This window comes from Pleurodeles waltl, chromosome 12 (assembly GCF_031143425.1).
Source record: "Pleurodeles waltl isolate 20211129_DDA chromosome 12, aPleWal1.hap1.20221129, whole genome shotgun sequence".
NCBI classification, from domain to species: Eukaryota; Metazoa; Chordata; class Amphibia; order Caudata; family Salamandridae; genus Pleurodeles; species Pleurodeles waltl.
Window position 1 is genome coordinate 569,199,704 of NC_090451.1, and position 21,644 is coordinate 569,221,347.

A 21,644-nucleotide genomic window follows, 5' to 3' on the forward strand; every position below is an offset into this window, starting at 1 on the left:
GCAGAGACAACACTCACAACGGCGGTAGCTGGCAACAGCCAGGAGGGAGACAACGTACCGCCCACCTTATTTTGACACTGCAAACCACCACCTTTTCTGGGGCAGTACCAACGCCATCAAATGCCTGTCGAAATCACTGCCCAGAAGTGAACTTTCTCACCATGGGAGACACAGGGAAGAACAACGCCGCCATGGAACCCGAACTGCAGGTCTTCCCGATTATCTTCTATGTTATGCTCCACCTGGAATACCAACGCTGACGAAGACGTCGACGGTGAGTACAGCCACCTAGCACACAGGGGAGGGAGGGAGGAAAACGAGAGTGACACACATGCACAACACCCACCAGACACACACACACCATACACACAACCAGCTGCACACGAAAAACAATTTGCATCCGAGACACGGCAGAATAATGCAAGGACAACAGGAATTGACCAAAGAGTATTCATATCAATGGCTAATAAATATAAAATTGACAATTAAACAGATATGTACACATCTACACAAAGGGACAATGCCCAGTCCAATGTTCAAAGGGCCCACATGGCCACAGGGCACAGTCTAAGGCCCAACTTGAATCCTGACTTCATCTGGATAGAACTCTGCAGGGGCATCAGTTTGCAAGTTGGCAGGTACCTCAAGGGGAGGGGGGCACCTCAGCCGGATTCAGGAACAAGCCTACTGGTTCTGGATGGAGCAAGATGCCCATTGCTCTGTCCTGGGTAGTGCAAGGCCACAATCTCTCAGACAGGTGACTTGCCTACTGGTTCTGGAGGGGGCAACATGCCCATTGCTCTGTCCTGGGGGGTGCAAGGCCACAGTCTCTCAGGTGGGTGACTTTCCCACTGGTTCTGGAGGGGGCAATATGCTCATTGCTTTGTCCTGAGGAGTGCAAGGCCACAGTCTCTCAGGTGGGTGACTTGCCCACTGGTCCTGGAGGGGGTTCCTCGTACAGCAGCCACTGGAGGATGGCCTACATGGCATTCACTAGTGGTGATGCCTGCAGCGTGGTGGTGGATGGCGGTTCCTCCTGTGCAGGCTCTGCAGTTGGTGATGGCTGCAGTGCAGGTGTGGATGGCGTGGCTCCTGGGCAGCCTCTGCAGTTGGTGATGGCTGCAGTGTGGTGGTGGATGGCGGTTCCTCCTGGGCAGCCTCTGCAGTTGGTGATGGCTGCAGTGTGGTTGTGGATGGCTCTGGCTCCTGGGCAGCCTCTGCAGTCGGCGATGGCTGCAGTGTGGTGGTGGATGGCGGTTCCTCCTGGGCAGCCTCTGCAGTTGGTGATGGCTGCAGTGTGGTTGTGGATGGCAGTGGCTCCTGGGAGGCCTCTGCAGGTGGTGATAGCTGCACCCCCTCAGCTGGCGGTGGGGGCCCCCTGCCTGCTGGTGGTGGTGTCACCCTAACAGCCTCCTCTGGAGTAGAGGGCTTCGTTTCCTCCATTACATGGGGCGTGGATTCCTTGACCTTCCTGGCAGGGGTGAGTGGCTTCTTCCCCTTCTTGGATGGATGTGAGGCTCCTTCCCCTTCTTGCCTCAAGGTGCTGGCTCCTTCCCCTTCTTGCCTGGAGGTGCAGACTCCTTCCCCTTCTTGCCTGGAATTGCAGGCTCCTTTCCCTTTTTGCCTGGAGGTGCAGGCTCCTTCCCCTACTTGCCTGGAGGTGTGGTATCCTTACCACCACGTCTAGGTGGTGCTACCACTGTCCCCATGGACTGTTTGGCTGAGGTGCTAGGCTGGGTCATTGGTACCCTGCTCATACGTGCAGGACTGGGTGGGAGGGGAGGGAAGATGTCAAGTTGGGCAAGGAAAATAGTTTTTAGGGATGGTGGGGCGGGAGGAGTGATAGCAGTGGAGGTAGAGGGAGTGGCTGTAAGAGGTGTATGTCTGCTGGATTTGGGTGCAGGTGCATGGGCTGTATGCTGATGTGAGGTGGATCACTGTTGGGTGTCTGAGTGCTTGCTTTTGTGCCCTTTAGGAGGGTGGGACAGACAAGGTGGTAGAGGACAGAGGGGACGCATGCATGGCTGTTGTAGAGGTGTCTTCTAGTGAGGTGTGTGTGCTGCTTGGTGTGGTGATGCTGGTAGTGTATGTTGATGTAGTGCATGCAGTTGTGAATGTGGGCATGACTGGGAGGGAGGTGGAGGGGGAGACAGTGGAGGTAGTGGATGTTGTTGTGCCTGCAACTGTATGGTGTATGCCTGAGTGCTTGTGGGTTGAAGTGCGGTATTTGTGTTTGCCTATGCCACTCTTGGGTGTTGTCTTGTGTGCACGCTCATCTGTATGTGTGCCTGGGATGGGTTGGGGTTGAGGAGACTGGGAAGTGGTAGTTTGAGGGGGGACGGTAGAAACAGGGACAATGGCTGCCATCAGAGAGGAGGTTATAACCTGAATCGATCTCTGTTGGGCTGCCAATCCACCATGAATGCCCTCCAGGAATGCATTGCATTGCTACCTCTGGGATGCCAGCCCCTGGATGGCATTCACAATGGTTGATTGCCCTACAGAGATGGATCTCAGGAGGTCAATAGCCTCCTCACTCAGGGCAGCAGGGCTCACAGGGGCAGGGCCTGACGTGCGTGGGGCAAAGGAGATGCCCACCCTCCTGGGTGAGTGGGCACCGGCAACTCACTGAGGGGCTACTGGAAGGGTGGTGCTGGTACGGGGTTGGCAGCTGTACCTGCAGCTGGGATGGTCACAGAGGTGTCCGCCACCACCAGGGAGCTTCCATCGGAGGAGGTAATCAGAGTCTGTGTTGTCACCTCCAGTCTCCGCTGTGGTGCTCTCCTCGCCCTCTGTCCTACTGGTTCCCTCGGTGTCGGTGGACCCTGCCTCCAGGGTCCTGTGGGATGCAGCTCCCTCTGTCGCCGGTGACCCTGCTCCTCCTCCAGATGATGCTAATGCACACAAGGACAGGATGACAAAACAATAAAGGGGGGAAGAGAGACAAAGGATACACTGGGTCAATGACTGCACCAACACCACAGTTGGCATACACATCACTGTCACACACAGGGAACAGGCTTAAGCACTATGCATTGCACTGCCAGTCATACGGCTAGTTACTAATGCAAGATGAGGGCCACACACCGCCAACTGCAGCCATCCTGGGACCCACGATGCCCTGCCTGAAATTTACTACTAATAAGCTAGTTTATCTGTATTTGCCATACACCCATTACCCTTGAGATGACCCACGCTGCAATGTCTGGCCTGTCCTTGGCTATGGCACGTCATAAACCCTTCTTTTGATGGGCGCTGACCTGCAGAGGCAATACAAACAGGAGAATGCCATTTAACAAGCAGTCCAGCCTGTCACACAAATGGCCCACCGTACCCGTTTCCTTCACCATTAGCAGACACATTGCCCAGTGCACACCATATACACCGCTACAAGACATTCCCCCTACACCCTTTACACGATGCTTGCACACACATCCCCATGCATCCTTCCCACATGCATTGTGCTCAAAGTGTACTCACCTGTTGGTTTAGAGGCCCATACAGCAGTCTGTACTGGGGTAGGACCCCCATCCACCAGTCGCTCCAACTCCTCCGAAATGAATGCAGGGGCCCTTTCCACGGGCACACGGGCCATGGTAGGTTCCAGACATAGGTCACACCAGCGCACGCAGTGTAAGTGTTCTCCTGTTGAAGGACAGGAAACAAGTGAGCAATCGGATAAAAAATTGGCGGTCACGTCACCAGCTGTGTACACCATCACTGCCGGCGCAGATCCCCACTGGCCACTGTACTCCATAGAGCCCCATATTATCTAATGAGGAATTGCACGGCAGTGCAAGACTACTTTCTGCCACGACACCCAACATCAGTGGAATTACATCACTTCCACCTATCCCTACATACAGGACAGGCAGTCGCCATTTCAGGGGTGGGGAAACAGTAATGTCGACAATAACTGTGTCACTGATTAGATTGGCACATACCTCACCATTGACACTGTCCCATTACATATGTGCACCAAGTCCACTGAAGTTGTGGTTCCATTGTTCCAATTGGGACAGCCTACTCACTCTTGTGTCCCTTAGATACCTACCGCTGCGTATGAATAGGAAGTGGAGGCAACCCCCCGTGTACAGACCCCTTGTGGACTTGGCTACACTAGAGGACAGGCACATTATCCTCACCTAAAGACTGGACAGGGCCACAATCACAGAGCTGTGTGCCCAGTTGGAGCCAGACATGATCTCACCTATCCATCATCCATCTGGCATCCCCCCTCTTGTGCAAGTTCTATCAGTGCTCCATTTTGTGGCAACTGGTTCCTTCCAAGTGACAGTGGGCTTGGCAGGAATGTCACAGCCAATGTTCTCAATCGTGCTGGCAAGAGTATTGTCTGCCCTGGTAAAACACATGTGCAGCTACATTGCTGTCCCCCAAGTGGAATATTGTATGCAATGGGACATATCCCCAATATTATTGGGGCGATTCACGGTACACATATTGCGTTGGTCCCCCCGCCAGAATGATCAGGTGTGCAGATGGTGTGTGAATGCTAAGTATTCTGGGTAGGTGTATAATGCCTTTGTTCTGAGGAATAGGAGCATCCCAAATGTGATGGCCCAACTACAGAGGCACAGGGTGTGGCTAATAGGTGAGCCTTGGTCCCCACCCACTGTATGTTTGTGTATGCCTTCTGGTGTTAAACCCATAGGATTGTGTGTGGCTAAATGTGCTCCCTCAATACTTGCAGGTGACTCTGGCTACCCAAGCATATTGTGGCTGCTAACCCCTGTGAGGAATGCCAAGACAGGGGCTGAGGAACGTTATAATGAGGCACATGGGCGAACCAGATGGATCATTGAACGGACCTTCGGCCTCCTGAAGGAAAGGTTCAGGTGCCTCCATCTGACAGGTGGATCCCTGTGCCACTCACCCTAGAAGGTCTGCCAGATAATAGTGGCATGCTGCATGTTGCACAACCTGGCCCTCAGACGCCATGTACCTTTTCTGCAGGAGGAGGAAACTGGAGATGCCCCTGTAGAAGCAGTAGACCCTGAGGACAGTGAGGATGAAGAGGTTGAGGATGAGGACAACAGAACCACAGTTATCTGTCAGTACTTCCAATGACACACAGGTGAGACTGCACATTTCTATGATTATTGGTGTATTCTGTGTGGCTGTGGCAGGATGGCATTGACTTCTTTATTATCTCAACTTACTGTCACCTATGGTTTGTCATTTTACAGATGTTGGTGATATAACAACTGTGTACTGATGTGCTGACTACAGCCACCTACAAGTCATTATTTTTATGCTCTCACAATGTACAGTTATTTTGTAATGGATGTGACTGTTTCCATAAATACACATTTTCAATACATAAATTACTAGTAGTCAAGTTGTGTTCAAGGGTGTTTATTGTAGCGCTAAGAAAGTGAGAGAAAAGTGCAATGGAATGGGGTGATGGTGGAGGAAAGTTCAGGGTATTGTTCCAGTCTGTTTATAGCACAGGTGCAGTGTCCAAGGGGCCATTGGAAGAGGAGCAACGGCAGTTCAAAGTGGACAAGGTGACTGAGTGGGACACAAGGGAGCCAATCAGTAGAGTCTCATTTCCTGGCGAGGGTCTCTGCAAGTGTCTCTGGCTTCTGTCTGGGTCACAGGGAAAGTTTGCAGCGTAGTTCACCTTCTACAGGGGGAGGAATGCTGGTGGCCTGTGGGTCCTGTGGTGGGGCCTCCTACCCACTAGCTCCAGCGGAAGTGGAGGGCTGGTCAATGGACTGGCCGCTGGTGTGTTGTTGCTTCCCTCATGATGTTGCACAACTCTGCCAGCACCCCTGCTATGGAGAGCAGGGGGGTTTTAATGGCCTGCAAGCCCTCCCTGATACTGTCCCTCCTGCAGCCACCTGTTCTCCTGCACGTTGTCAAGGATCTGGGCCATTGTGTCCTGGGAATGTTGGTAGGCACCCAGGATCTCAGAGAGTGCCTTCTGGAGAGTCAGTTCCCTGGTCCTGTCCTCCCCCTGCTGCACAGCAGTCCTCCCAGTGTCCATGTCGGCCTATGCCTCTGTCCCCTGAACGGTGGGCCCACTGCCATTGACCCGAGGTTCCTGATTGTCTTGGGGGCGAGGTGTGGCCTGGGGTCCCTGTACAGGTGGGCACACTGCTGATTGACGTGTCCTGGGGACAGAGGTGTGGGTATGCTGGGTGGGTGCTGTGGTGGGATACTGAAGGGGGATGCTCAATGGTGGTCTGTGAGTGGGCTTGGGTGACCGACTGTCCAGTGGTCCCTGACGGGCCAGGTAGGTTATCCAGATCCTGAAGTCCAGAGTTTCTGTCATCACTGGGGGCATCTTCTGTTGGAGGACTGGATAGTCGTGGCACCTCCTGTCCGCCAACATTGGCTGGGGCACCTATGGGGATGTAAGTGATGTATTATGCTGCATGTGTATGACATATTGTACATCCCTTGCCTCCACTCTATCGTGGGTGTTGCCCTGTCACCTTTTGCTTGTGTATGGTGATGTATTGTGGGATTGTTAGTTTCTCTGTGCTCTGCATGTTTTGGTGATGGTTGTCCATGCACGACTGTGAGGGCTGCCCATGCATTGGTATAGCATGCAGAGCTTGGCATTGGGGTTAGTCATATATGTAGGTGCAGTGTGTGTAATGGAGTGGAGTGATGAGGGTGAAGGGGTGTTATGGCATGCAGTAGTACATCTTGACTTGTCAGTGTCCAGTCCTCAGGCTACTCCAGCGAGTCCCTCAGGATGCAGTATTGCCAAGACTTGCTCCTCCCATGCTGTGAGCTGTGGGGTAGGAGGTGGGGGTCCACTGCTATTCCTCTGTATGGCGAGCTGGTGTCTTGCTGCTCTGCAGCGTACCTTGCCCCGTAGGTCGTTCCACCTCTTCTTGAGTACTATCCAATGGGGTTCACCCTGTCCTCGATTCTCCGCCATAACTCCATCTTCCTGGCAGTGGATATCTGCTGTACCTGTGCTCCAAACAGCTGTGGCTCTACCCTGACAATTTCCTCCACCATGACCTTAGCTCCTCATCAGTGAAACGGGGATGCCTTTGTGGGGACATGGTTTTGTGTGGTGTGTGTTGGTGAAAGTGTGTTGAGTAATGTGGTGGGGTGTTTGAAGGATGTATGGGTGTATGTGGTGTGCGTGTCTAGTTGTCTCTTTGCTGTTCGTGTCAATCTCCTGGCAGTACTTGTTGTTCGGAAGGGGTTGTGGGGAATGTGGGTGTGTGTTTTATAGTTGTGTGGCTGTCGTGTGTGTGTGTATGAATGTCAGGTGTGTGTTTTTAGTATTGACGTAATGGTATGGGTGTTAGGTCCACCACTTTATCACTGACCTTTGGTCTGGCGGATTTGTGTATGTGGCTGTATTCTGTCAGATTGGTGTGTGTGTGTGTGTCATAATATGGCGAATGGATATTCACCACCGCGCGGTATGTTGGCGGCCATCATCGTAGTGGTAAGCAGCATTTACCGCCAATGTCATAATGAGGGCCTAAGTCACTAGAGAAGTATGATCAGAATTGGGGAACACACGTCTGCAGTCCTCCGCAACTTAAAATCCTTGACTACAAAGAAGCAGCTGAAAGGGAGATTCATTTCCGTGTCAAATATCAGTCAGTCTATATGTATGGGGTGGGAGAACGCCCCGGGGATACGCTTGCTTCTTTACTTCAGTCAAGCTGGGCTGCAGATCATATTATAGAGATTTTAGGAGAGGCAAGGTAAATAATTCATGGCTAGAAAGCTATCCGCGATGGTTTTATTGCTTTCTGTAAACATGTGTATGGATCCCCGTGCTGTGGATTTTGTCCCTGAGTTTCTGGGGCATGCTGGGCTGGCATGACTGTCTGCTACTCCACGGGAGGAGTTCTGTCAACCGAAAATAGTGATAGAGATGAAGGGGATTATTCTACAATTAAGGAATTGCAGTATCTCAGCGAGTGATGGGCTTCCGGCTGAATTCTATAAAACGTATGCAGAGTGTCTGGCCCCGATCCTCCTTTCTGTTTAGGAGGAGGCCTTTCAAATGGGCTGCCGCCCCACCTCTGTGGCTGAGGCAGTAAATATTGTTCTGTTAAAACTAGGCAGACCCCTCAATCAATATATCTCCTACTGACCTTTGTCCCTCATTAATGTGGATGGAAATATACTCACTAAACTACTGACCAATAGGATCTTGCCGTTGATGCCTGCTGTGGTCCAGCAGGACTGGTCAGTGTTTATACCTGGCTGCTCTACCGCAGATAATCTTCATACTCTTTTTATCATCACACATCAATTGAACCCCAAGCTTAAGGTGGTTGCATCTTTTTTAGATGCTAAAAAAACATTTAATTCTATTGAATGGCGCTTTATGTTCACGGTCCTCGAAAAAATAGGTGTGGGCAAGGCCTATCTACAATGGTTTAACATCATTTATAAGACGCAAAGAGCCTGGGTGCGGGTGAATGACCTGCTAGCAGAGCCATTCACTATTGAGAGGGGGGTGAGGTGGGGTGCCCATTGTTGCCCCTCCTCTTCGCCATTGTCATGGAGCCCTTGGCCTGCCTTTTTACGGACTCACATTCACAACGGGGTGTAAGATTTGATAGACAGAACATTTTTTTGTTAATATACATGAACAGTGTCCTTTGCCTCATTAAGAAATCTACATTCAGTCATACAGGATGATAGTTTAAGGGCGATGTTCCGGAATCCAAATTAATTGGAATAAATCACTGTTAGTGCCCCTCACGGCTGCTACAGCTCAACTAGTGTTTGACTTCACCTTATGCTGGATGACGGAGGTGATTAGGTATTTAGGTATTATATATTGCTGGTATATGGACACAATTGTGAGGGCAAACGATGGTAACTGTATATCTTGGCTTAACTCAAGACAGTGGTGGATTAAGCTGCTCTTATCGATTGCTGGCAGGATTGCCTTCATGAAAATGGTAGTGCTGGCAAAGCTATTGTATTTATTTCAAAATATCCCTTTTCCTCTTCACATGTCATACTTTCCCCAATTACGCTCCCTTATGATTACTTTAGCTTGGGCTGGCAAACAACCGAGGATTGGCTGGGCTGAACAGCAGAAGTCTTACGACAAGGTAGGGTTCAGCGCACCAAATTTTAAGCTGTACTACTTAAATGCCCAAGCTCAGTTTCCATCTTTGGATTCGTAATATCCAGTGGTTGCCTCACATAGATTTAGAATGTAGCTTGTCTGAACTGACCCTTATCCAGGGTAAATCTCTCCTGGCAATCACTTTGTCCAGATAGGAAAATCCACACGCTCAAATGCTCGGCCACCAGTTTGCAGCACAGGTCGAGGTTGCCCATTATCTCTATTATCTCTATACCCATATTGATTGTAATTCTGTGTTCATTCCTGTATTGCGGCACAAGCAGCTTAGATACATGGGAGACCTGTTCCCAATTTGCAAATTCCTCCCTTTGAAGGACTTCCTTTACTCGACCTGCTCTCCTTTGTGGGATATGCTCAGCTACTATCACCTCAGACATGTCTTAAAAAAGCTTCTCCCTCACTTCCCAGATGCCCCAGCAGATTGGAAGCTCCTCTCTTTTCTGTTGACAAATCCCTCGGTCAAACATCTTGTCACCTGCATGTACGCTATGGTATCCCAAGCAACTTCAGAACCAGAATGAACACACGGTCTGTGGACTTGGGCATTGACACTGCTGATAAGCAGTGGTCTTTCTGCTGTGGTCTTACCAAAGATATTTTTCCTAATGGGAAATATTGCTTTATCCATTATAAATGCTAACAAAGGGCATATTATACACCGGTTAGTATGATGAAGCATGGAATGTCATCTGACTCTACTTGTGCAGATGCTCTGCCAATGCTGCAGACTTTCATCATCTTGCATGGCTACATGTAACAATTGCTCCCTTTTGGGCTCAAGTGACTTGGGCCCTGGACATCATGGATAGCATGACCCCCAATTACTCCTTTATTGTTCTTTCTGGGTGGCATGATGGTTGCCACAAATGACTGCAGGTAGCTTTTGGCAATGGCATCCCTCTTAGGTCAGAAAAGGGTAGCTCTAACATTTGGGGGAAGGGGGGGGGAGTGCATAGGCTCTCCTGGCTTTAAGTGTTGGTTGAAGGACATGATTATGTGTAATGAAATAGTTGAGGTATGTGTGGAGTTGCTTCTGCCTTCTCTAGGTCGAGAGATCTTTGGGGATCTCTCAGATACTATGTAGGGGGACTTGATGAGTCTGAGCCACCGTAATAAATAAGGTGAGGTGGAGCCCTTCAACTATGCCGAATGGGTCGGATGAAAATGTTATGCAATAATAGGGTGAATTAATTTTAAGGGGAGTGGGGAGGCGAGCTGGATCTTTATTATGTATTGATGTCAAGCTCTGTTGCAACTCTATATGGCAGCTGCATTATGTACTTTGTTTGGATACTGTTGATATGATTTCACTTACTACTTCAATGAAATTATTAAAATAAAAAAATATATAACTCTTGTGATAGGCCAGACCCTCTTTCCCATCTTTCGAAACAAAGTGAAATCTGATTTACTCCTGAATCAATTTAACACTTCCTGGACACTATCTATTGGCTTCATGTCCTCATTGATACTGTCTCAGGAGTTCCTCCTTTCCTGCTATTCTCGTTTAGAGACTCCCCTATTCAGGGAAATCTGTAACCTCTCTTCCTCCCTCCCCTCTGCCCCATGCATAGTCAGCTCATTAGAACTCTGGTTGAAATTGGACTATTGACCTATTCTTATTTTTCTGCTTAGCACATGGATAATGTCCGCCCTACAGAAAAAAATCAAAATGAATGTCTCTAAACCAACCCAAAAGCATGGACTTTTATGTGCTACATTCAACAGTATACCAGGTGTTAATCTTATTGCTAACATACTCAAAATCAAGCAACTTTGATTGGACAAGGGGGGAGTGGTCTTCCTGATAGGCCCTTTACTAATGCCTTTACAGCAGACTCTTGAGACAGGCTGGCAATGTGGCAGGCAGCCCCATTCAAGGCTAGGGACTCTGTTGCCTTCACTATTACACTGCACTCCTTCTAAGGGCTGGTTGAGCGTTGTGCTATCCTCACCTGGTAAATATCTCTCAAGGTCGTTGGACATATTTTAGTGGTTTGAGTCATTTGCTCTCTCGGCCTTCAAGTGTTCAGTATTATAGATATGACAATCACAACAACACCCATCACTTGCCCTGCTGGGCCTTGTATCGAAGGGATTGATTCTCATGAAGGTGTCCCGCATTGTTTCAGTTGCTAACAGTGGTTCAAGTGCATGGGTGAGACGTGGTATGTTTTGCATGGAGAGTGATATACCCTTGAGTAATTTCTCTCTCTTAATTGCGTACCCGTAATTACTATTTCTTTCTTTCATGTTTGCAGCAAGTGAAATCCATTGAGAGATTCCTACGCCGGCTGGAGTTTCATGCCAGTAAGGTAGGTGACCCAGCTTCAGGCCTCTAGGTGTGTTTATATTGTGCCTTTGAGTTAATTATCTTCTACCTGTATGGTGAGTCAGCAGACCTTGCTCCCCTGTACAGAGTCTGGAGTGATGCCATGTCGATGGAGTTAGTCTCTCCCTACAAGACCTGTCCCTGGATTGAGTCTCCACATGCACTCAAGTAGCTAGAATGCATCTCTTCTTTTCTTCCGTTTTCTGGAGTCAGATTCTCCGAGGCCTCTGTAGTTAGTCCCTTGACCAGCTCAGGGAAGAGTTGCACGATTGGACATCAGACTTTACTGTTAAGCACCATTTCCACACTCAGTCTAACAAACCTGCAAAACATTAGGGAATAATCCTGAAATATAATTATTTTTTAGTTTCAGGGGAAATCTAAAAGAATGCAGATAAATACAAATACAATACAAATTAAATTCAGTCTGCAGCAGTGGCGTAGCGCGGGGGTGCAGGGGGGGCCGGCCGCACCGGGCGCAACATCTGGGGGGGGGGACTCGAGTGCTAAAATCCACGGGTTAGGGGGCGCAAATTACTTGCCTTGCCCCGGGTGCTGACAACCCATGCTACGCCACTGGTCTGCAGTCTATTGATTAGCAACTGTCCACACTTGAAATCTTCCAGGTGTTATTGTTTCACAAGGCATTTATTGAGTCTTTTTGCATGCTCATATCATGTTTTTCTTCTTTATTTCTATATAACATTCATATGCCTTATGTGTTTGCAACATGTAAAGTGTTTACAAAAAAGAAAAACCTTGCAGTAATTCAACAAAAAAATAAATTCTCCACACTTTGATGCTGCAAAGGTACTCGTTGGGTCTAATTTTAAGTATTAAGGACTAATGTGAGGCTGGATAGAATGTGTATGAGTGTGTTGTCCTTGTATGGTAGAGGCTGCTCCATTCAGTGACACAGCAGTTATGTAGCTGTGCGTATGGAATGGGGTAGGGAAAGTGATAAAATGCTGTTATGTAGGTAGATGCCTAAAATCTTTGTGGTGGTCCTTATAATACATTTGAAATCGCCTAGAATATTAAGTTATTATTTGGCTTCTATTTTTAAAGGTTTTCTTCTTTGCACTATACCCAGCAGACACATTTTTAGTGACCCTTTCAGCACCAACCCTAAAACTCGTGGCAAGACCCGCACCACCTCGCAGAAACTAACAATCAGCCGACATGCCCTTTTCATTTGCTGGAAATTCACAGAAGGTTGCACACACATACCAGACGCAGCATGAATCAGTTTTTCAGGAATTAAGTCACCCAAGTGTACTTTGCCCCAGCTCATACCATTTATTGTGGAAAATATATTTTTGCGCATTGTAGAACTGCCTCATCCACAAAAAGATGCAAAAAGAACGGATGATGAATGGAATGCTGAACAATGTCAAATATTCACCCTCAGTTATTTATTTGGCCCTAAATCTGTTGTTTTTTTGCTCACCATGCCATTCTAGCTTGGACCTAACCATATGCCTCTCGACCATCCTCGCCATGGGAATATTCCAGCACAAACTGCCAGACCAGGTCCTACCTGGACCGGAAACAAGCATTCAGGGTCCTGTTTCGTGGTATCACCCCTCATCAGCCAGGCTAGCTTGAATTTGATGGCATGGCAGGCACGAGATCCGGGTCCAAGCATACCCTTCCCAGTTAGGGCAACAAATGCAAAAAGAACACATGATAGACGGACTGCTGAACAATGTAAAGCGTTCAGCCCCAGTCACAGATCTCGCACTAAATCCATTGTTTTTTTGCTTGCCATGCCATTTCAGTTTGGTTCCAGCCATATGCAAATCAGTCTTGACCCTTCTCCTCCTTGGGAACAGTCCATCCCGGACTGCCAGACCAGGCCCTCCCTGGAGTGGAAACAAGCATCCTGGGACCAGTTTTGAGGTATCACCCCATGTCAGCCAGGCTAGCTTGAATCTGGTGGCATAGCAAGCACAGGACCCACATTTTGACAAACCCTTCCCACTTAGGGCAACAAATGTAAAAATATGATTGGCATATGGCTGGGTTTAAACTGAAGTAGCATGGTAAGCAAAAAAAAATGGATTGGGATGCGGCCCCAGCGATGGCTAGTGGCTGAGATTAACTCAAGCATTCCGTCCATCATTTTGTTGTTTTTGCATTTGCCTCACTATCCACCGAGGCATATTCCCTGTAATTGGTGAGCTGCATAATATTATACAGAGCACTTTGTGGCACACATCTACCATCAGGCGGACTAGATGTGGGAAGTCTTTAGGGAGTCCCTTACCTATCATAAATGCCTCTGGGAGAGAGTAGGGATCATGCGCGCCTGCTAGCAGTGGTTTCTTCCAATTAGTGCTCTCATTATACCAGCTTACCTCATGCTGAAGTAACAATGTAGAGTAGTATTTTATACAGGTCCCACAACCCCAATCCACCCTTTAACCATGAGAGCTTCATAGTTTCCATTTTCACGCTGCTCCTCTTCCTAGCTCACACTGAGATGCACAATAACTTGTTCAAATGGATAAACATAGACAACAAAATCAGACTCATCACATTATAGACAACAAAGTAAGAGCACCATCTTAGCCAAAGAAATGTGTCCTATTTTGGAGAGTGGTAATTCTTTCCAGAACTTCACAAACCAGTGCAGTCAGTTTAACAGCCTCCCTACATTGAGATCATACTGTGATATCAAAGCCTCTCTTTCTCTCACTATAAGCCTAAAACAACAGGGAGGACCATGTTAACCCTCCACAGTCTACCAAATTGGAACAGCTTAGATTTATCTCTGTTGATGTACAACCCCAAACTCTCAGCAAACACCCTCAGGTACACCAAGAGTAGGGGCACAAATCTCATAAGGTCTTGCAGATGCACCAAGGTGTATGTATGCATCAATACCATATGGGGTGCATCTGCAAGTTGAATGCTCCACTGCCCAAGTTACAATATCAGCCACAAGGCGAGCGGCTGAACGGCAAGTGCAAACTTCACAGGGGGTAGGGGACATCAATGAAGGGTTCCCCTGCCCAACATCTAGTAATCAAACACAGTGCCTGTTGTTCACACATTGGCCTCAGGTTTCTGTGTACAATAGCTACACCCATTTAATGTAGCAAGGGCCAAAGTCCATCCGGCGCAGGATCACCCATATATACTTGAACCAAATAGTGTTGAAGGCATGATCCAGATCCTTAGCAGCTAATATCCTTCTCTGATAATGAAAGGGTATGTATAATGTGATTCAGACATCTAAAATTATACATTGTGCTCCTCCCTGGGATAAAACCTGTCAAATCTGAGAGTCTGAGGGTTCTGATAACCCGTCACAGTCTAGTAGCCAGGAGCTTCCACAGTAGTTCGACATCTGTATTCAACATTGAGAGTGGCGTGGAAGAGGAGAGACTGGTTGGTTCTCTCTCCTCCTTAAGTATCAGTACCATCACCAGCTTTATCATAGTGGATGATGGTATTCCTTTCTCCCTGCCCTCCAAGAAGACACCCATCAATCGCTCCAATGTTAATGAGGTAACATTTGATATAGTTCTTCAGGGAAGCCATCAGCTCCTGGTGTCCTACTGCGTGTAATTGTCGCCAATGCCTCTTTGATCTCTGTAATATCAAGAGACAAGCTACTGACATGGAGGCTATTGGTGCCCAGAGCAAGTCATTCTTGTGTGTAAAATAATCCGAAACAAAAGACTGAAGAACACAAAATGATGTCTACACATAAAATTAAGTTGTTTTATATGTGAATTTTTGGTTCCACGTGAAGGAAAGTGTCCCGTCATTGGAAACATTTGTAAAGGCTGTGGGTTAGAGAACCATTTTGTGACGATATGTAAAGCGAATGAAAAAGTAAGTGTGTCACAGTACAAAGACAAAATGGCAGCCAGAACATTCCAGAAGCAACCCACAAGGCTACGCAGCAACATCAGTTTGGGCAAATGAATTCTAAATGAAGTCAATTGTCATCTAAATCATCCTCAAGCAGTTCCTCTGCCTCAATAATAAGTGAAAGTGAAGAAAGTGATTGTGCTGTGTCGCTGTTTACTCGAGAGACTAGATTTTACACGTTTGACTAGTCGCATGTGAAGAAAAATGTCAGTCAAAGAAAAGTTGGCATGCCAAAGCAGCCAAATTATACCGGTACTGCTCCTCAGATGTGAACCTTATAATAAAGTACAAAACGATCTGTGGGGCCTTATGTTTGTAATCTTGCATTACAGGACAGATTGCCCACTTGGGCTGTATTGTGTCTTACACAGTATGAATGGTCTATTTTGTTATGTTTTGTGTTGCCCGCTGTGGGCTTTATTTTGTGATCATTAGAAACCTTGGAGTATTTAAAAAATGTTGAGTGGCACTGATAATCATGATAAACTCAGTAAACAATGAATACTAAGTGAAGCACTTGGAAACAGGTTTATGTTAATCCCCCATAAATGATAGACGAGTGAAAATTATGGAAATGTACGTAGTACTTCAAAGAGAAACAACATATTCAATAAGACAGGTAACTGGTTGCACTATGGTATTGCCATTTGCCCACTATGGGCTCTAGTGCAAAGATTAATATCAATACAAGTTATATGGCAATGACATTCCTTACGATTATTGTAAACTGTGAACTCAAGACAATGACCCCATTATCATTCAGGCTGTTTTTTGAGGATGGATATATTATAGGATGGTGCTGAAGGATGGGACAATGTTGATCCTCTATTCCATGAGTATTTGAAAGACTATGATGTATTAGAAGATCTCTGTCTGTTCAATTCTGTATTCAAATTATGGACATCAGCGTATGCTATAGGAAAGCAGCACCGGTACAGGGGCCTCACAAAGCTTTGGGGAGTCTTGGCTGCATTTTTTAAGATGGTCAACTACATCATTCACGTAGAGTGAGAACAGGCTGGGTGCAAGCACGCACCCCTGCCTTGCTCCCCGATTGATGGGAATGGGTTCTGTGAGTTCACTATGCATACCCCATCTCACTTGGGTACAGTTGCCTTAATGCAATTTTATTATTTGAGTTAGAAGATCATTGGGTACACTGTTTCTTGAGCATAGCCCATACAAGGCCACTTGAGACAAGGTAAAAGGCTGCCCTAAGATTTATAAATGTGATTAACATATCCCCTCCCTTTCATTTGGTGTATTACCACAGGAGACATAGGAGCCAGAAGAGTTGGTTGATTGTACTTACACGGGTCCTAAACCCTGCGTGATATACTGATAAGATGATATTATCGTTTATCCAATCACTCATTTTCCTTAGTACCTGCCTAGCATATATTTTTTTGTAGTACATCTTTAAGGCTAATTGGCCTTTAATTACCTGGTTCCTGCTTACTCCCTTTTTTGTAGATTAGGACTATTTCGGCTCCTTTCAATGTGGGGGAACTGTTGCTCCTGATACCGCTGCATACAAACAAATACCTTGATAGGAACTTGGATATATATATATGTTATATACGCAAAATCTGGCTTAAATTTGCCAATCCGGGGCATACAATGGATACCACTAGCTTTCCTCCATTCATTCACTCACATCAAAATAAAGGTTTTTCATTCTTCTGAGCACCATAATTGCCATCTACCCTAAGCATTTCATAGGCATCGGAGAGTGGTATACAGCACTTAACAAAAATTATGACTAAATACATTAAACGACTCACATTCTAAAATACAAAACTTTTTCTCCCATGATTCTAAAATGCAGATTGTGATCTGGACACTGCTCTGCTTTGCACAGTGAGAGAGAATAAATTTAAATCTTATACGAGCACTGAACATCTGTCAGAAAATTATATTTCTCTTATATTCACTGCTAAGATTTGTAGCAAAATAAGATCATCAGTTGGTAAATTTGTTGCATCTTCTTCCATAACCCAGTAGTTATTGTTATCTACAGAGCACCTCTCTGCTATTATGTTGGCTTTACTTTACCTTTGTTTCTTCCAATTAAGTACAAGCAGGAGCAAGTATACCCTATTTATTTGGTTGTATGCAAGATATGCCTTCCTTGTCTGTGACAGGTTACAAGCATAAGCTTGTGTATACAGTGGTTAAGTTTATGTGTGGACGATGATTTGTGAACTATTCTGTGTTGTGCGGGGCTCCGACAAGTGCTCCTAATGTCTAAAGTGACATGAATGTTTGGAGGCAAGGTGCCTAGAAGCATGTGAGAGACTTGTGTTTTTGCAGTTTTTATTTAACACTTTCTGCTGTATCAGGTATTTGCTGAATGCTAGTTGGTTTATGATTAAAGCTGTGATCACTTGAGCCATACTGTGATGGAATGCAAGGTGATGCAGAGAATAGTGTCATGTATAGTTTACTACATGATTAACTGTGGGATAAGACCTGGATGCTTACATGCCCCATACACATTGCTGTGGTATAAAGCTAAACTAAGCATAGTAAGTCTCATTAATCCCGAAAAACAGCTGACTTCCTTTGTGCTCAGAAGGATGGGTATGAATACTCTGATGAATAGCCTAAATTATGAGTAAACTGAAATGTAATTATCACAATGCTTTGTGGAAGAGTTATCATGAATTCACAATTAGGGGTGGAATGCAGCTTTTCAAATTACTCTTTCCAAAATGGTGGTCAGCCCATTAAATGCTTTTTGTCGCATCCCAGTCGAAGAAATTGCAGAGTTTCTTAATGGGATGTCAATTTTTATTTCACGCAGATGTATCGCAGTGCTTGGAAAGAGACAATGCATCACAATGCATGCAGTCCCTGATTTTTCAACTCACTCTTTCCCCTTTGCTGTTCGGTTTTCTTCATGATTTTTCACCTGTAGATTGGGTCAGTATTTTTTCGTGGAACACTCCTTTGACTTTGTTTCAGATCTGCTCTGATTTTTTCCCTTCTTGGTAGGAGGAGCTTGGTGTCTCATTGTTATCAGCAATGCTGTTTTCAACTTCAGTGAAGATTTGCAAAAATTGCTAAAGGAAGTTTTTCCTTCGTTTGAACATGGCTGTTTGATGAAAGAAAGCTTTGTTCAGGCCTTGTGCATCTTGTGGGAACCAGGCCTAGAGTCTATCACAGCTTATTCTCAGGCAGTGATTTTAGTCTGTGGTCTGCCCTGCCACAAAGGCCTCAACATTGATGAACCAATCACTGTTGAGGACACCCTTGTCAAAGATACATCCTCTGCCAACGATATATAATTGACAATAACATTAATGGCATGATTTGAAGGCTGTGCACAAACTACCATTATTTTAGCAAAATAAATGGTTTTGGTGCTGCTTTTTAAAGGTACATCACCTAACAACATTTCTTTAAGTCCTCCAACAAAAACTTTTGATAGGGAAAGTGACTCCCAGAATGAGGGTCCTTTTGGCCAACCAGCAGCTCTACTCTGCTACACAAATATTATAAGGAGGAGGATGAAGATTGTGTTGATACTTAGTCAAGGCCAGCACGAGGCATGACATTGGTACTTCAAAGGCAGAAGAGGAAGTTGTCCTGCTGACATCAAACTAACATTTGACCCCTCCCTTTTCTGCTGAATGGCTCATTTACCTGGCCCTTTACACCTTACTCTTCAAAGTTAAAAAGGGGAGGGGCCTACTTCGTGGGGGCAGTTAAGCCCAAGTGTTGCAAAGCAGGAAATTATCATGCGTCCCGGAGAGGATTGCATACAGAGGTCGCCGTGTAAGCTACGGGGACCAAAGGAGGAAGACTACCTGAACAACTCTGAGTCGCCTTTCACCACGCAGGAAATAGCAGGACCCCACCATCTGAGGGAAGCAAAGATGCCTTCCGGTACAATCAAGGATTAGGAGCTGCCAGCCTTACAGTTAGACCCAACCGCCGGTCTGCGGAAACTCCCATCTGTATTCCAGGAGGAGTGTGGCTTAGGCAGTTCGGGAACAGATTCAGGGTTGGGGTGGCGGGAGAAAGGCTGGGAAGGCATGTTTAGCAAAGAGGGACACTGGAATCCTGACTAACCGGTTTCAAGCAAGTATCTGGCACTTGAAGATGGGTAGCGGTGTATGGAAAAAAGTCTGATGTACTTCTCACATATTTTCTAGTATATTTCAAGGAAGCCTAATTAATCAAAGCACAAGTTCCCCATTTTGTTTTCACTACCCTTTCGTGTGCATGAATTATCGGGAGAATGAGGGAATGTCTCCATGAGATAACTAAAATGAGAAACCAGAAATAGAAATAAGATAAATATGTAATTTACCTGCTTCCTTTTCTTCACACCCCCCCCCCCCGAACACCTCAACCCTCTGCCCCCGAGTACACTGGCGGTGGGGACTCCATGGACCCAGAACTGGGTAAGATACCAAAAGAAGAAAAGAAGACTTAAACACTTGGTTTTGACTATATTCATGTGTGAAATAAAACCATCTTATCTTTAACACTACAGCCTTTACTGGAAATCCTTTATATAACCAACCAGCCCATATGAACAGCTGACAAGTGGTGGTGAATCCGGGGATAAGGACATTAGAGACAGGATGTAGAATATTATACAACCACTCAAAGGGGGCCAACAAAAACTATAGTGGGCCATGGAAAAACACATGACACAGACTGAGATAGCTCCAACAGTGTTTATGAGCGCCATTTGCTCCCAAAGTGAGAAGATGACAAAAATGGCAGAGGGGCAGATACAACTTGTTACCGAATTGTTCCAGTGCAAGGGTCCTACCTCCTTCATTTCCATAGTACCATTACAAAAGTATGTAAAAGGCGAAGACCCCATAGCATTTTTCTTGAATTTTGAATGTGTTGCAAGAGCCAGCTCATGGCCCTCGGACTGCTGACCTTTTTACCTCGCTCCCTTGTTGATGGGCGATTCACAAGCAGTGTACCAATTTGCTAGCATCGATGGAACAACATCCTATGCCAGTGTCAAGAAGATAATCTTAGATCGCCTTGGGGTGGAAGATGGAACCCATAGAATAAAGTTTAGAAAAGAGAGAGAAGCATCAGGGGATATTCCCAAAACCCTGTTTTTTTTAAATGAAGATGCAGCTTACAGGTGGTTGAAACCACTGGGGTCGAGTAAAGAGGAGATCATGGAAAAGATCTACCTTGAGCAGACAACATGCCGGATTAACCCTTGAACAGGCTGTGGATATGGCCACTACCTTTTCTAGAACCCAGTCACTACGATGTCTAATGGACTATGAGAAAATAGGGAAACCATCTGTCAGCTGGCTCCATGGTTGATAAAAAACCTACAAAAGCGTACAGGAATCTCCATGACTAAAACCAGGAAAAACAAACCATTTGGAAATACAGGGCCTCAGTGTTATGAATGCAGGGAGGGGGCCATATTGCAAGGTTCTGTATAAAAAAAGAATGAAAAAGTGGAAGAGGAACCTATGGATATCAGTTATACCCCTCTAAAAGTGCTGTACTCTCAAGAGAAGGGACCCATATATTATGTGAGTCTGCTTATCAATGACAAGTGGGTAACCGCACATCTGGATTTGGGCTGTAGACAATACGTAGTGAAACACAAACTGGTCTTGCTCTCCCAGATTATTTCTAATAAATACGTGGGGATACGCTGTGTATATGGGGACACTAAAACCTACCCTGTTGCTCGACTGACCTTAAACACATCTGAACAGGAAAGTACAGTTGAGGTCGGATACTTCCCTCTCGTCCTAAGAAAATAATCCTTGGCACAGACAACCCCTATTTCCTTGACTTTATTACAAAACAACTTCAAACAGCATAGTCCTAAAGATGACAGAAATCCCCAAACCATGCGAGAATAGGATGGAGAGAAAAAGCAACCCCAGCGTGTGAGGATGCACTGTTTTCCTCAGAACTATGGACACTAGACCAAGGTTTCAAGGCAGCCCAGTTAAATGACTCATCCCTACAGAATGCTTGACAGGATACTAAGGCAAGGGAAAATAATCCCATTCCCCTGTATCCTCACTATCGTGTACGGGATCTTCTCCTTTACCATGTAGAGAAAACAAATGAGGAAATCCAGTGGCATAGTGAACCCAGGGCCCACGTCTGGGCATACCAGGCGCACCTAGGGCGACAAAAGCAAACAAACACAAACGATGGACAGATTGTGGAACCAATCAAACACTCACCCTCAGTCACTGATCTGGATTTAATCCATCAGTTCTTTTGCTCACCACGCCACCCCAGTTTGGACCCAGCCATAGGCAACTCAGTCTTGACCCTGTTCCCAAACTGGAA

The 21,644-nt window shown here is 46.3% G+C and overlaps 1 protein-coding gene across 3 annotated transcripts in view; it reads left to right on the top strand.

The window, feature by feature from the left end:
- RIPOR1 (RHO family interacting cell polarization regulator 1) overlaps positions 1–21,644 on the top strand; it is a 1,174,702-nt gene that overhangs the window by 289,760 nt on the left and 863,298 nt on the right. For all 3 annotated transcript variants that reach the window (XM_069217674.1, XM_069217675.1, XM_069217673.1), the window contains exon 6: positions 11,377–11,430. In XM_069217674.1, the coding sequence (XP_069073775.1) occupies positions 11,377–11,430 (54 nt within the window). The remainder of the gene's footprint in view (positions 1–11,376; positions 11,431–21,644) is intronic.